Here is a 12,568-nt window from a genome sequence, read left to right on the forward strand (position 1 = left end):
CCGCTGGATCAGTGCAGCGGTCCCCCTACTCCCCCAAGGGTGAGTGCCTCACAACCAAGTCTCCGAGAGCCTCCAGCCCGAGGCGCCTGTCCCCGCTCGGCCCCTAGAGGGCGCGCGGAACTCACTTGTCCTGGTTTTGTGAGCCCAAGTTCCAGGTCTGACTCCCACTTCTAGGTGGCTGTTGAATAGCCGTCACCGCCTCCAGCTTTTGGGTCTTTTTTTTTTTTTTTTTTTTTTTTTGAGACAGAGCCTCAAGCTGTCCCCCTGGGTAGAGTGCCGTGGCATTACAGCTCATAGCAACCTCCAACTCCTGGGCTCAAGCGAGTCTCCTGCCTCCGCCTCCCAAGTAGCTGGGACCACAGGCGCCCGCCACAACGCCCGGCTATTTTTTGGTTGCAGCCATCATTGTTGTTTGGCAGGTCCGGGCTGGGGATTCGAACCCGCCACCTTAGGTGTACGTGGCTGGCGCCTTAGCCGGTTGAGCTATAGGCGCCGAGCCCAGCTTTTGGGTCTTGAAGCTCTTCCGTGGCAAACGACTAAACGTGGGCTGGCAGACCACAGGGTGTAGAAAGAAAGACGCAGGAACAGCCCCAACAAAGTCTCTCCCTAAGGAGGCACCCAGCAGGGAGAGGGGAGAAACAATGGTGGGGGAGGGGCGATCAAACCTCCTACCTCCCTTCACACTCCTCACAACCTTCTCTCACATACAAGGAGGCTGGATTTCCGCAGGTTTTGAGGAGGCTGTGGCAGGAGCTGGGCCTTCTGGGTCTTGCCAGGGTCCTCAGCCTGAATCTAGGGTGGCCTGCTGTCCCCCAAGTCCAGACTCAGGCACCCGGGATTCTTTCACCGCTCTGGCCTGCAGGTCTGGAAGCCTAACCGTAGGCCGGAAATCCCCACTGCCAGGCTGCTAGAAGTCAAGTTAGACCCTCCATTTCTGGCCTAGGGAGGAGGGAGAAAGGACAGGTACTTACAGGGTAACCACCTTACAGGAACTGGCCCCATGGGTGGGCTGAGCTTATGAAGGTAACAAGACCCAGAAGTGAAGGTAGTGAGTATATGTGTGTGCTGTAAGTGGGGTTTGTGAGTTTGTACCCACCCTTCAACACAACATTGGTATCCCTTTACTCCTTTGAAATCACCCTCTTCCTACCACCTTCATCCCACATGCCATCTTCAGGTTGGCTCTGAGCTCCTTGGAAAACCCCAGCTGGCTCCAGTATGGAGAATAGTCTTTTCCTATCAGATTCCCCAGAATAAGAAATCCAGGTGAGGGTGCCAGTGGGGAGGGTTCCCTGGGCCAACCAGGCCAGGATGAATAGGAAGCAGGAAGTATTGAACCAGTCATCTAAGCCAGGCAGGGAAAAGTGGTGGCAGCTCCTGCCAGTGACCTAGGCACAGTCTTGTCCTGAGATTCCAAACACTGCAGATCAGGAAGGGCTAACAGGCCCTGGGAGAGAGCAGGACTGTGGGGCTGTGTGGGAGGGGGGAGAGAGAGAGAAGAAATAGGTATAAGGGGAGCAGGAGGAGCAAAAGTGAGCAAGGGGATGTTTCCTCCTGCGTCTGAGCTGAGGGGCCCTCAGGGCAGCTCCAGGGCCACAGCCTCCTAGCTGCCCTGCAGCGTTGCTCTGCACAGCCCCTAGGGAGGTTCCTGTTTAGTAGTTTCATGCACCTGAAAGCTACCTTGCCCACCCACAGGATACGCAACACCACAGCAAGGCACCCATCTGAGTGCCTGCCAGTCTAGGGCAAAATCCACACCAGCCTCACAGTGGGAGTGCAATGGGCAGCCAGTGCTGAGGAGCCCACACAGTCCCCAAGCACAAACGCAGCCACACAAAGGTGCTATTATAGTTAACAGGTTGAGCCAGATTCTCCATGTACCACGCACCCCACAATACAGGGCCTCTGGGACCCTCAGCCTGACTGGGTTCCTGGGGCCCACAGGCAGTTACCCCCTCAGCCACAGCACCAGGTCTGAGCGGCAGGGCTCGCTGGGTCTGGGGAAATCGGTCAACACAGTTGGCTCACTCAAGCCAAGGAAGGAAGCAGGCCTTTCTGCCCAGACAGGTTTGTTAGTCTTTCTCTTTTGAACATCAACACAATTATTCTGATTTGTTCCTTTTATATTTTTGAAGGAAGATTGGTCGTTTCCGGCAGGGGCCGTGGAAGGTCGGAGTTTCACGCTTTCTGTTGCTGGTAGTCGCCTTGAGCATGACACACAACCCCAGCTCCCTTTCAGCCTCCGCCAGGCTTCCTACGGAGCGGGCGGGTCAAGCCGCCCTGGCAGGCGTTCGGCGGAAGCGGGATTCGCTGGGATTCCGTCCCAACGAATTCCAGGCGGAGAGCAGAAAGTATGCCACAGTCCCTCGGCGCCAAGGAACCCAGCGACCCCGGGAGTCTGACACCCCTGGGAGGCCTAGCCTAGGGCTTGGGAGCTCCGGAGACCCCCAGCCTCAAGAGCGCCCCACCTGGACCGCAGGCGGGCCGCGAGCGGGGGAAGCTCAGCGGCCGCCAGCCCGGGAGCTCCGGGCCTCAGCGCCAGGGATGATCCAGGAATGTGAAACGCAGGCTTCAGCGCGAGTCTTAAGTCCCGGACAAGCTGGGCAGAATCTGAGAGCAGCGGGTGCAGGGCCTGCATCTGCATGGTCATAGAGTGAGCCCCAGGCTGGTCCTAAAGATCCGGGACCTAGGAGGTACTTTCGGGGCTGTGTCCTACTCTGCTTGAGTTCTCTCTCCAGAAAGGGTGCGAGTGGGGGTAAAGCGCTCAGGCTTTGCAGCCAGTTTGGGGCTGTCGTGCTTGGGCTGGGCAGCAGCTCCCTACCCCTAACCGGCTCCCCTATTAGTCTATAGCAAGAAAACTTTTGGGAGCTCTGGACACAGCAGGCTCTTGAGGCGGTCCGGACTTCGGGGGAATTTGGAGACCGGAGCAAGGGCCCGTCACCCCCGACTCTGGGTTGGTGCAGCCAGGAACCACCGATCATGCGTCCAAAAGCGCAAACGGAGGACGGAAAAAGGCACCGACTCAGGGGCTCCAGTCGGGCGAGAATTGAGAGGACAGCCAGACATGCTCAGGTAGGAGATAAATTTGGAGATTTGGGGAAGCCATTTCCTGATTTCGTTCGTTGTCCTGGCTCTGGGTGCGGCAGCCGCGGGAGACTTGATGCAAACCCCGAGATGCCGCCCAAATCCTCTCTTCATATGGGCCCAGTGGGCTTGTAGGGCTGGGGCTGGGAGTTCTGCCAAGTCCTTTGAATCAGAACCTTTCTTTCTTGCTGAGGCCCAAGGGGGGGTGGATGGGAGTGGATGACCAAACCTGCCCCGCCTCGGCAGAATTTCTCCCTTCCTTGGGTTGGAGGTGGCTATACTCTGTATCACAATCTTCCAGGCAAGATTGAAGGACAGTGGCTCTGAAGGTTCAGGTGGCTTCCCCTACCCTGAGTCTCTGTGCACACCTCTCTAGACCCGTGCAAGCGGCACCCCCTACTAACTTTTAGTTTCTAATCACAAAGTTCTCTTACTCTTTCATCCCCAGAAAAAGCCTCTTATTCTCCTACTCCAACTCACCTGTAGAATGGTGAATTCTCCAGACTACCCACTACCTACCTTCTTCCAGAAAAGCAGACTCAAGTCATCTAGGATTGGTCTGATAGGTCCGGGGCAAGATGTTATAGGTATGCAGTACTGTGTCTCCTGTTCTAGTCCAAAAGTGGTCTGAGTGGCTTCCTGGACCGATGCCCCCATCAAGTCACTTTTTTAGATCCCTCCTAGGCCAGGCTAGTGCTGGGAGGTCCCACTTAGAGAACCAGGGAGGATCCTCACCCTACTTCCTGATTCTGTGTGTCCTAGTATCTACAACTTGCTGGTAAGGGCCTAGTACCCCAGAACTCCTAGCAGACAGATGCTGGTCTGTGCACTAGACGCCCACCTGCACATGTACGGCCAGTGCACAATTACACCCACTCACACAGCCACACTTTCACCTTTAGGGACATTCTCTCACTATGATCCACACTCCTCACTCTACATAGTATTCACTCTCCCAATTACATACTGTCGCACACAAGTAAACACAGTTAAAAATACACAGCTCACATGTGATTACATCTTGAGTGCAGTTACCCTCAGAAAATTAAAGATGATCCACATCACAAACATTCACACATTTAACAAATACAGATTTACAAAGAGAAACTAATACATATTCTCACAGATATTAACAGGGTTCATGCACAATCACAAAAATGGGTGATCACATAATTATGCAAAAAGACTAGTCACATTCATACACGATTGGTTATATACACACCACTACAAGCCCATGCATACAGTGATAGTTTTGATTCGCAACTTAACCAAAAACAAACATTTAAGTGCAAGAATTGTAAACACAATTTACAACACAAACACCATTACAAACATTCACTATCAGTAACATTCTGATTGCCCACACCATCACAAACGCATAATTCTCACACCCAAAGAAATCCACATCCTCTCAAGCACTAGCAATCCCAGCCTCTTTCTCCTCTACTCTGTCTTCTGTCTCCATTCTTCCTCCTCTCCTTCTTTCCTCTCTCCAGAGCCTGAGGGTCCAGTCCACCCTATTTCCCTAAAAGCTCAGGTTCTAGTAGCTACCTCCAAGCATACCAAACTCAAATAGATGAAAAATGCCGGGCTCAGCAAAGAGCAGGCAGCCCTGACTCCGGATCTGGAGGGTTTTATTATTTTTCCACATAAATTACACAAGCACTTTATAAAATGGTTACACAGAAAACACCTTATAAGTGCATAACTTAGCCCTCCCCCTCAAACAGGATCTGGAGTGATGGGTTGTGTGAAAAACCTGTCTGTGGTACCTGGGTGCAGCTGGGACATGTCGTAGGAGCCTGGCAGGCTGAATGAGGCTGTTGTGGCTGTCTTGTGTGGGAGTGGTAGTAGTGGCATGTCACAATGTGGCCATGGCCTTGTAATTGTGTGTGAGGGACCAGTGCCATGCTATTCTGAATTAGTCTGGGTGGATCCCTCCTGCCCATGTCTGATAGTGAGCGTCAGAAACGGTGTGTGCATGACACTTTGCCATAGATCCCCATGTGGTTCTGGGGTGACACAGGAGGGATGGTGACATTTATTGCCTTTGTGTGGGCCTATGGGTGTCTGTGTGTGATGAGAAGTGGAACACAGAAAGGGAATTTCCCAGGGAAAGTTCAGATGGCAGCCCTGGGGACCCAAGAAATTCTTCCTCCCCAATGTCCTTTGCCTCTCTTTTGGTCCCACATTAAAAATTAAAATGAAATAGATAAAAACTGAGAAGATTAACAGTTCCAGCTGGACACATAGGTAGCTAGGAGGGGATAGAAGGTCCCTATCCTGAGCCCTCTTTCACTAAAGAGAAAAGTGTCATCGCGGCACCAGTGCTCAGGCCTATGTGAGAGTTTCGGTGTTCCCCTCCCTCGTGCAGTCAGTCCAAGGCAGGAGGGATAGGGAAGAGTCTTGGCTCTCAGGCTTTGGCGACCCCTGACTAGGTCTGAGGTCCTGCAGGACAGAGCGGGCAGGCTCACTCACAGGCTGACGCCACAGATGTGACACTAGTAATCTTAGTCGAGTCGTCAGACCATGGCTGCAGATTCTGCAGGGCGAAGAGCGAAGAGTTGTGCACACACAGTGGGTCGGCGGGCAGTGGCTGTGCCAGGCTCTTCTGGAATGCCTCCTGCTGCAGCTGCAGAAGGATGCGGTTCGCCTGCTGCCTCTCCGCCTCTCGCTCCTCCGCTGTCTGCCGTCTGCACCAGGAACAAGCCGTTACCTGCCAGGGCAGGGACCCAGCTCCCATGAAAGCCCCAGCTCCTGGTGTGCTCCTTTTTACAGCCCCCACTCCAGTTTGGACCCCTTTAACAAGCCCCCAAAGTGAATGGAGCTGAGGTATCCCAGAGGGACAGTGGGAAAGTTTGAGAGGTCCAAGCAGCTGGGACACCTCAGTTACATATAGCATTCACACTGCCACCAGCTTTGCAGGGCTCAGACAGAGGTAGGTTGGCACCTCACTTCTCCCCAGCCCTAAGGGAGACCACGCACTGTCTCAAAACTAAGGAGCCTCTTTCTCCCCACAAGTACAGGGGAGAGAGACAACTACCAACGAATACAGTACAATCTGCCCTACCAACCTCTCTTCCCTCACTCCTCTCTCTGTGAACTTCTCCCAGACCTTGGGCCTCCTGCCCTTCCAGACAGGGCAGCCCTGTGGTGCCCTGCCCAGGCTCCCATCGGCTTCCTCCCAGGCGATCCAGGGAGACGATGACTCACTTATTCCATTTAATGCTGCCCCTCCACCCTGTCAACTGAGATCAAACGTCTGTCTCTAAGGTGGACAGACCTAATGGGAGTCCCCGGGGCCTCCAGAAGCAATTTGTAGGCGATCGATGAAATTGCGCGAAGCCTGCAAAGGCCTCTTCCAGCGGTGGCCTCCCCTTCTTGACTTTTGGTTCTGTTTATCTTTCTGTCTCTTTCCTCTTCTTGCCTGTATTTCAAACTGCCTGAATATTTCTCTTCCTTTATGCTTTATCTCTAGTTTTCTCTCACCCCCTTGGTTCTCTCTGAATTACAGGGATTTGTTTGAAATGAAAATGGCAATTTTAGCCATCCATTGCTTTTCTTTATGATTAATAAGACTTCATCAGGCTACCTGCTTTTCTTCCTTTTTCCCCTTGAGTGGGTGTCTTTTGTCCTTTCGTTTGTGTTTCAGTTTCTCTCTTGGCCTGCCGCTTTCTGTATCTGTGCCCCCTCTCTCTGGGGGCCTGCCTGGCTCCCTCCCCTCCACTCAGCCTCCGACTGCAGTAGGCCTTGGGAACACCAGTGCCCACCGTATTCCCTCTTTAGCTTTCGAGAGGTCTGAAACCACGTCCTCACCTCTTCCCCAGCGACAGGAATGTTGTGGGGGGAGGGAGAAGACTTTGGGGGCCAAGGCTTCCTTTGTGGCCCTAAGGCGGAATCCCGGGAGATTCCTCCCCTTCTTTCAGAAAAAGAGGAAACTCCAATTCCTTCCTCCTGGCCCCAAGGCCCGCGGGGCCGGCGCCCCGCCGCTGACTTCACCTAGGTTCCTGGTCTTCCCTACCGGGGAATAAGCTACAGGCTCTCGGCAGCAGCAGGAGCGGAACCAGTATGAGGGCCACATGTGGCGGAGGGTGCAGGGGTGCGGCCAGAGAAAGCGCTAGCATGTGGGGAGAATAAGGCTGTTCGGAGTGTGTGGGTCGCTTCGTGTCGGTGAGTGTAAGGGGAGGAGAAAATGAGAGAATTCGAGGCATATTCGTGGGGGGAAAGTGCGGAGTAACTAGTTTGGGATATGCGAGGGGAAAATGTCTGCTTTTCTCACACACCCCCATCTGCTCCTAATTGATTTCCCTTTCACTGGGATCCGCAAAACCCCGCCGCAGCCGGCGCGGATTGATTTTCCCCGCGCAGGGTGGGGACCGGCTGTGCAGAGGCCGGTGTCGGGGAAGGCGGCAGAAGGCAGGGCTCAGCCCACTGCCCGGACGTTCTGCCCAGAGCCCGGCTGGAGCGCGAAAACAAGGTGCAGGACATACTGCCTCCAATCTTGGGGCAGAGGACTCCACTGGCCCAAGTCTGCCTAAACAAAAAGCTCCCCGACCCAGTGAGCCCGGGACCTGGACTGTATGGCCTCGCTTATTTGCTCAAGAGGTGGAGACCAGCCGTGTCTTCATGGAACACAGCCTGCGCTGGCCAGAAAGGCCCCAAGCCTCCCGCAAAACAGAGCCCATCTCTCTGACCCCATTGGGCCTATCAGACTCGGTTGCTTCCAGCCCCCGGTGAGCCTAGCAGGAGCCGGCTCCTCCGAAACCATCGGAAACCGGCGAGCGGCGGGAGTGTGTGCGCCCCAAGAGAGGACGCGAGCCAGAGCTGCCTGAGCCGGGTCCGAGGCCCGCCCGCCCCTCCTGCTCACCTCCACTTCGTCCGCCGGTTCTGGAACCAGGTTTTGACCTGCGCGTCGGTCATTTTAAGCGCCTTAGCTAGGGCGGCACGCTCGGCCGAGGCCAGGTACTTCTGGCGGTGGAAGCGCTTCTCCAGCTCGCAGATCTGCAGGCGCGTGAAGGATGTACGCGGCTTCTTCTTCTTGGGGGGCGTCCGGTTCTGATAGGGGTGACCTATACGGCGTGTTACAGTGAAGGGTGAGAGGGCCACTGGAGCGGGAGACAGACAGACGGCAGAGGCAAGCGGCAGAGCGTCAGGAGGTGTCCCAGGCCCAACACCCCGCGAGTCAGCGAGCGCAGTGGCTGGACCCCGCAAGTGGGGCTGCTATCCTCTCATCTGTCCTCTGTGACGAACTAGCCAGCGGCGAAAAATGGCCCCCTCCCGCCTGCCAGGCCAAAGCTCCTACCACGGAGGTCTCCCTAGCCACCCCCTCACTCCTACCACGGAGGTCTCCCTAGCCACCCCCTCACGAGAGCCCAACTGTCTCTGGTTCTAGCCCCCGACCAGGAATAGTCTAAGAGGAGCTAATGGTCACAGTATTCCCTGATACTGGTCTCCAGACTCAAGAAGCAGTCCAACAGTGTGTGTTCCAAGGCCCTGACTCTCAGTCCTGACTTGAGCCTCCATCACACAACAGTACACATAGACACAGCACAAACTTACAGATCCTATACCCCCAAACAGGCTGACACACTTAGACCAGCACAGGCACTAGCACTGTACACTCGGCAGCACAGGGCGACAGCCATACACTCCCTCAGAGCCCCTTTCTTGCTTGAAACAGGATTAGGGCTTGCTGTGATTCCACCAGGTAGGCCCTATGCCGAGAACCTTTCATCAGAGACCCAGAAGTAGAGTGGGCTTCCGGCTGGGCATTCCAACAGAGCCCTTCAGGACTGACCTGGTCAAGGTAGGGAAGTGGGATGGGCACCAGGCTCTGCCTGTCCCATCCAGAGAGGACTTGGGTTGAAGCACTGGGGCCCTAGGAGTGAGAAAGCAGCTGTTCTTCCTCTAACCCCACTTCTGCCATGGCCCCAGAGTTTGGTTAGAGGTTTCAGGAGCAATTTCCCTGCTAGTACTTCCTGGGGTGACTTGGAGTCTCCTACCCCAGTGTCTAACTCCTACCTGCTTTTCCCACAGTGACTATGTGCACCCCTCTTCTAACGTTGGGCACTGGGTCCCAGCAGTCCGGCCTTGGGCTACAGCAGGCTGTGCCTCCTGCCACCCCTCTCTGAGGACCAGCTGGCTAACTCTGGCTTCCCGGAGGGGGTTGGAAATCTGGCCTGATCACAGTCTGGGATCTGAGGAATGGAAAGGGGCACAGAAAGTAGGGCTGGTAAAAGGGGACTACGGGAAATCAGGAGCTGAGTGCCCTACTGAGAGTGGAAACTGGAGCACAGGGAGCCAAGGAAGCGAAGGAAGTCAGGAAGGCGCGGAGCAGACAGCAGAGAGGGCGGCAGCCGGCCACCACCTTGTGCATAATCGTCCCAGGAGTAGTCCTCCCACCACGGATCGATTGCCAGCCCAGCCGGTGCATTATTCGGGCCAGAGATAAGAGATCTGATCCTGGGGGAGGACTCCGAGCCTGGACAGAATGAACATGAAGACCTAGCTGTCCCAGGCTGGCAGATTTGTACCGTAATGTCACCAACCCGGGCGAAGCCTGCCTTCTGAAAACAGGGCCCACCAGCTCTGTGGCTTTACCCAGGCTCCAGGCTCTGCCAGGAGTGAAGTGCGTGTATGTCGGGGACCAGAGGTGGGGGAGCCTGTTCTTTTTATTCTGGGGCTGCTGCCTCAGTCAAAGGACAGCAACCCCGATGGAAGAAACAGTTTGTTCACGTTGCACCCCTTTCTCAGAGATTCCTCTGCCCTACATGCAGGTAGAAGGAAGTCCTGAATCTACAGTCCCCTTTCCTCTGCCTGACCAGCCTCAGGGATCTAGAGAAGGGACCAGAGAAAGCGTCTCTGAACAGAGGTCCTGCAAGAGAAACAGAGGTGTCCAGTTTGGGAGAACTCAAGTATGGCGATTTGGGCGGGGAGCTGAACTTGTGGAAAGCACCAAGAGGAGCTGGGTGAGCTGGTGCACCAAAAGGGGATTCAGGGAACAACCGGGTAGGGGAGGGTAACACAGAGCCTAGGGTTCGGCCAGGCGGGGGACTGTGCGTAGGTTGTACTCACCTGTGAACCTGTCCTTTGTGTATCTGCGATTACTTTCCATCCAAGGGAAGGTGAGGCCAGTGAGGTTGTTGACGCCCGGCACCGCAGGCACAGAGGGCACGGTGGGCAAGCCAGTGGCCAGGGGCTGGGTGTGGGCCACGGCTCCGGCTAGTGGCCTGTGCGCTGGCACCCGGATAACCCCTGCAGCGCTCAGCGATCCTCCGCCACTGCTGCCGCCGCCGCCGCCGCCACCAGGGCCAGGACCGCCCGCCAAGGCCATGTTCACGTTGTAGGAGCCGGCCAGTGGACCCATGCTGCAGGCGCCGCCGCCACCGCCAGATGGGCCGCCTGGGCCGCCGGTACCGCCAGCACCATAGGCTCCGCCGCTCCCGGCCCCTGTCCCAGTCGCGGAGCTCCCGCCACCATAAGTGTAGGCGCCTCCGACCAAACAGCCCAGGCCGTATTCTCCGTCCTGGAGGCGCGAGGCGGGCCCCATACAGCCGCTCTGGTCCGGGCTGTTGAGGATCTGGTCGATGCCAAAGCTGATGGGCTCCGCGTGGCCTGGGTGGAGGTGGTGTGGACCCAGGTGCTCCATGCTGGCCCCGGCCCCACGGGGGGGCCCGGGCGGCGGCGTTCGCTGTGCTTGGCTCCTGGGGCAGCGAGCAGGGGCGCAGAGGCAACAGCGGCTCCTGGCTGCGCAGAGACTTGGAGGCTAAGTGCGCAGAAGGTCTAAAGTAGGGGGAGGGGAGGGAGAGAGGGGGCGTCGTATTCTTCCCCTCTCCGACTTCTCCTTTCCCTCTTCGGCTGTTCGCTCGCTGTTGACTCTGGGACATCAATCACCGGGCGAAAAAGCCCAGTGCGAGCGAGCTTCGCTGTTTTCGGCCGGGTCTCTTCATTGGCTGTGCGTGGAGAGGAGCGGGCTGAATGACAGAGCGGGGGAGGGGAGGGGAGGAGAGGAGAGGGAGAGAGGGAGGCCAGGAGTTGAGACAGATGCCGGAGCCAGAGACAGAGGGCCGGCAACCAAGGCTTGGATTAGTTCATAAAGAGAGAGAAGAGGGGAACAAGAGGCTTAAAAGGAAAAAGAAAGGGAACAGGAACTGGCCATTCCCAGCGATGAACAGACAGACCCCAGGAGGGAGAAATCAGAGCCCTCTTCCCCACCTGGCAGGAGCCACCCCCTCACTTTGAATTGGGCCAAAGGAGTCCAGCCCACTAGGCTTCTTAGGGAAGGGATGCCCCTGCCCAACTGGAGAATCTCCCCAAGGGCTCAGCTAGGAAACACCTGTCAGTCAACCAAGCGATTTACTCCAGACTTCAAGTCCAGCTTGTTAGAAAGTGGAAGACTGTCTACTCCCCAGGTATGGAGCTCAGGCCCTGAGGCAGGATGGTGAGTTCAGGCTTGTCCTTCTTTAAAATCCGGGCCCATGAACAACTAGCTATATGTTATTTTTATAAAAATCAACAAGCGCCCAGACTTAGGCTGTTTAGAGAAACCAATGAAGGGAAGGCTTCCTGAAGGACAAGCCCAAATCAGGGGCGTTTGTTTGGGGCCTGTTCCCTGGGTGCTGATGGCTCAAAATACCCCTTTCCTTTTAAATAAACAGATACATCAAGAAGCAATTCCTATAGTGTTTGAATGAATTCAACTAGATTGCTTGCCACCTTGCAACTAGCCCAGGGCTGGCTATTCCAGGCAGGAGCCTTTCTTTGGTGAGGGAAAGGAGTTATTGTCTTAATTTTGGAATCTTAGGAAGGAGAACTAAGGGCTTAAGGCAGTGGGGGGCTAGCACTGGTGGGAGTTGGATCTGGGAAGTGTATCCAGGACAAATTTAGGTCTTTTTGAAATTTTGCCTGTGGCTGCCTGGCTGAGCGCCCAAGAGAGCAGGGGAAAACTCCATTTTTCTGCTTCCTCTCTTTCCTTTCTCCAATAAGGAAAAGAATATTCCCTCTTAGGAGCTAAACTTCTGGAAAGGCACAGCTTCCACTACTTGGGATTATAGAAATATAGATCTATTTCAAGTTAGTTTCAGATTCAACCCTCAGAGAGGGCTTATCTCTACCAAGCAAAATTCTAGAATATGAAGGTTCACACTCTACTTATCAAGTCTCATTGCAATCTATTTGCTTTGGCCAACACTCTTTGAGATGAATATGATCTCTATTTTACAGATGTGAGGAAACAAAATTTCAGAGAGGCTATTTATGGTTGGTATAGGTCGAGATGGAGAAACTAGATATGACTCACTTTTTTTGTAGGTAAGCCTTGAAACTGGGCTGCTGGTTACAAGCTCCTCTGTATAGGGGAAAACCTTGTCTGAGCTCCAGTCAATTAGACAAAGGCCCACTCAAGACAAAGCTAGATGAGCAGTTGGTATTTGTTTGCAAACACTAAACAGAAACATCAGGAGAGAGCCTCACCCCCTTGCCAGTC

At 55.0% G+C, this 12,568-nt stretch overlaps 1 protein-coding gene across 1 annotated transcript; it reads right to left on the bottom strand.

Annotated features, from left to right (window-relative positions):
- Nucleotides 1–5,554: 5,554 nt before the first annotated feature.
- TLX1 (T cell leukemia homeobox 1) lies at nucleotides 5,555–11,009 on the bottom strand. Its single transcript, XM_012803586.1, has 3 exons — nucleotides 10,159–11,009; nucleotides 7,952–8,153; nucleotides 5,555–5,777 (listed from the first exon to the last, which is right to left on the bottom strand). The coding sequence occupies exons 1-3, from the start codon at nucleotides 10,730–10,732 to the stop codon at nucleotides 5,555–5,557; spliced, it is 999 nt and encodes a 332-aa protein (XP_012659040.1). The 5' UTR covers nucleotides 10,733–11,009.
- Nucleotides 11,010–12,568: the final 1,559 nt, after the last annotated feature.

The sequence above is a fragment of the Otolemur garnettii genome, unplaced genomic scaffold (assembly GCF_000181295.1).
Source record: "Otolemur garnettii isolate 467f Iridium unplaced genomic scaffold, OtoGar3 scaffold00021, whole genome shotgun sequence".
Lineage (NCBI taxonomy): Eukaryota > Metazoa > Chordata > Mammalia > Primates > Galagidae > Otolemur > Otolemur garnettii.

Coding starts and splice junctions, on each gene's coding strand:
- TLX1 (XM_012803586.1), bottom strand. CDS start 10,732: ATGGAGCACCTGGGTCCACACCACCTCCACCCAGGCCACGCGGAGCCC. Junction 8,154..10,158: donor CACAAAGGACAGGTTCACAG/GTGAGTACAACC, acceptor CACGCCGTATAG/GTCACCCCTATCAGAACCGG. Junction 5,778..7,951: donor AACCGGCGGACGAAGTGGAG/GTGAGCAGGAGG, acceptor TTCCTGGTGCAG/ACGGCAGACAGCGGAGGAGC.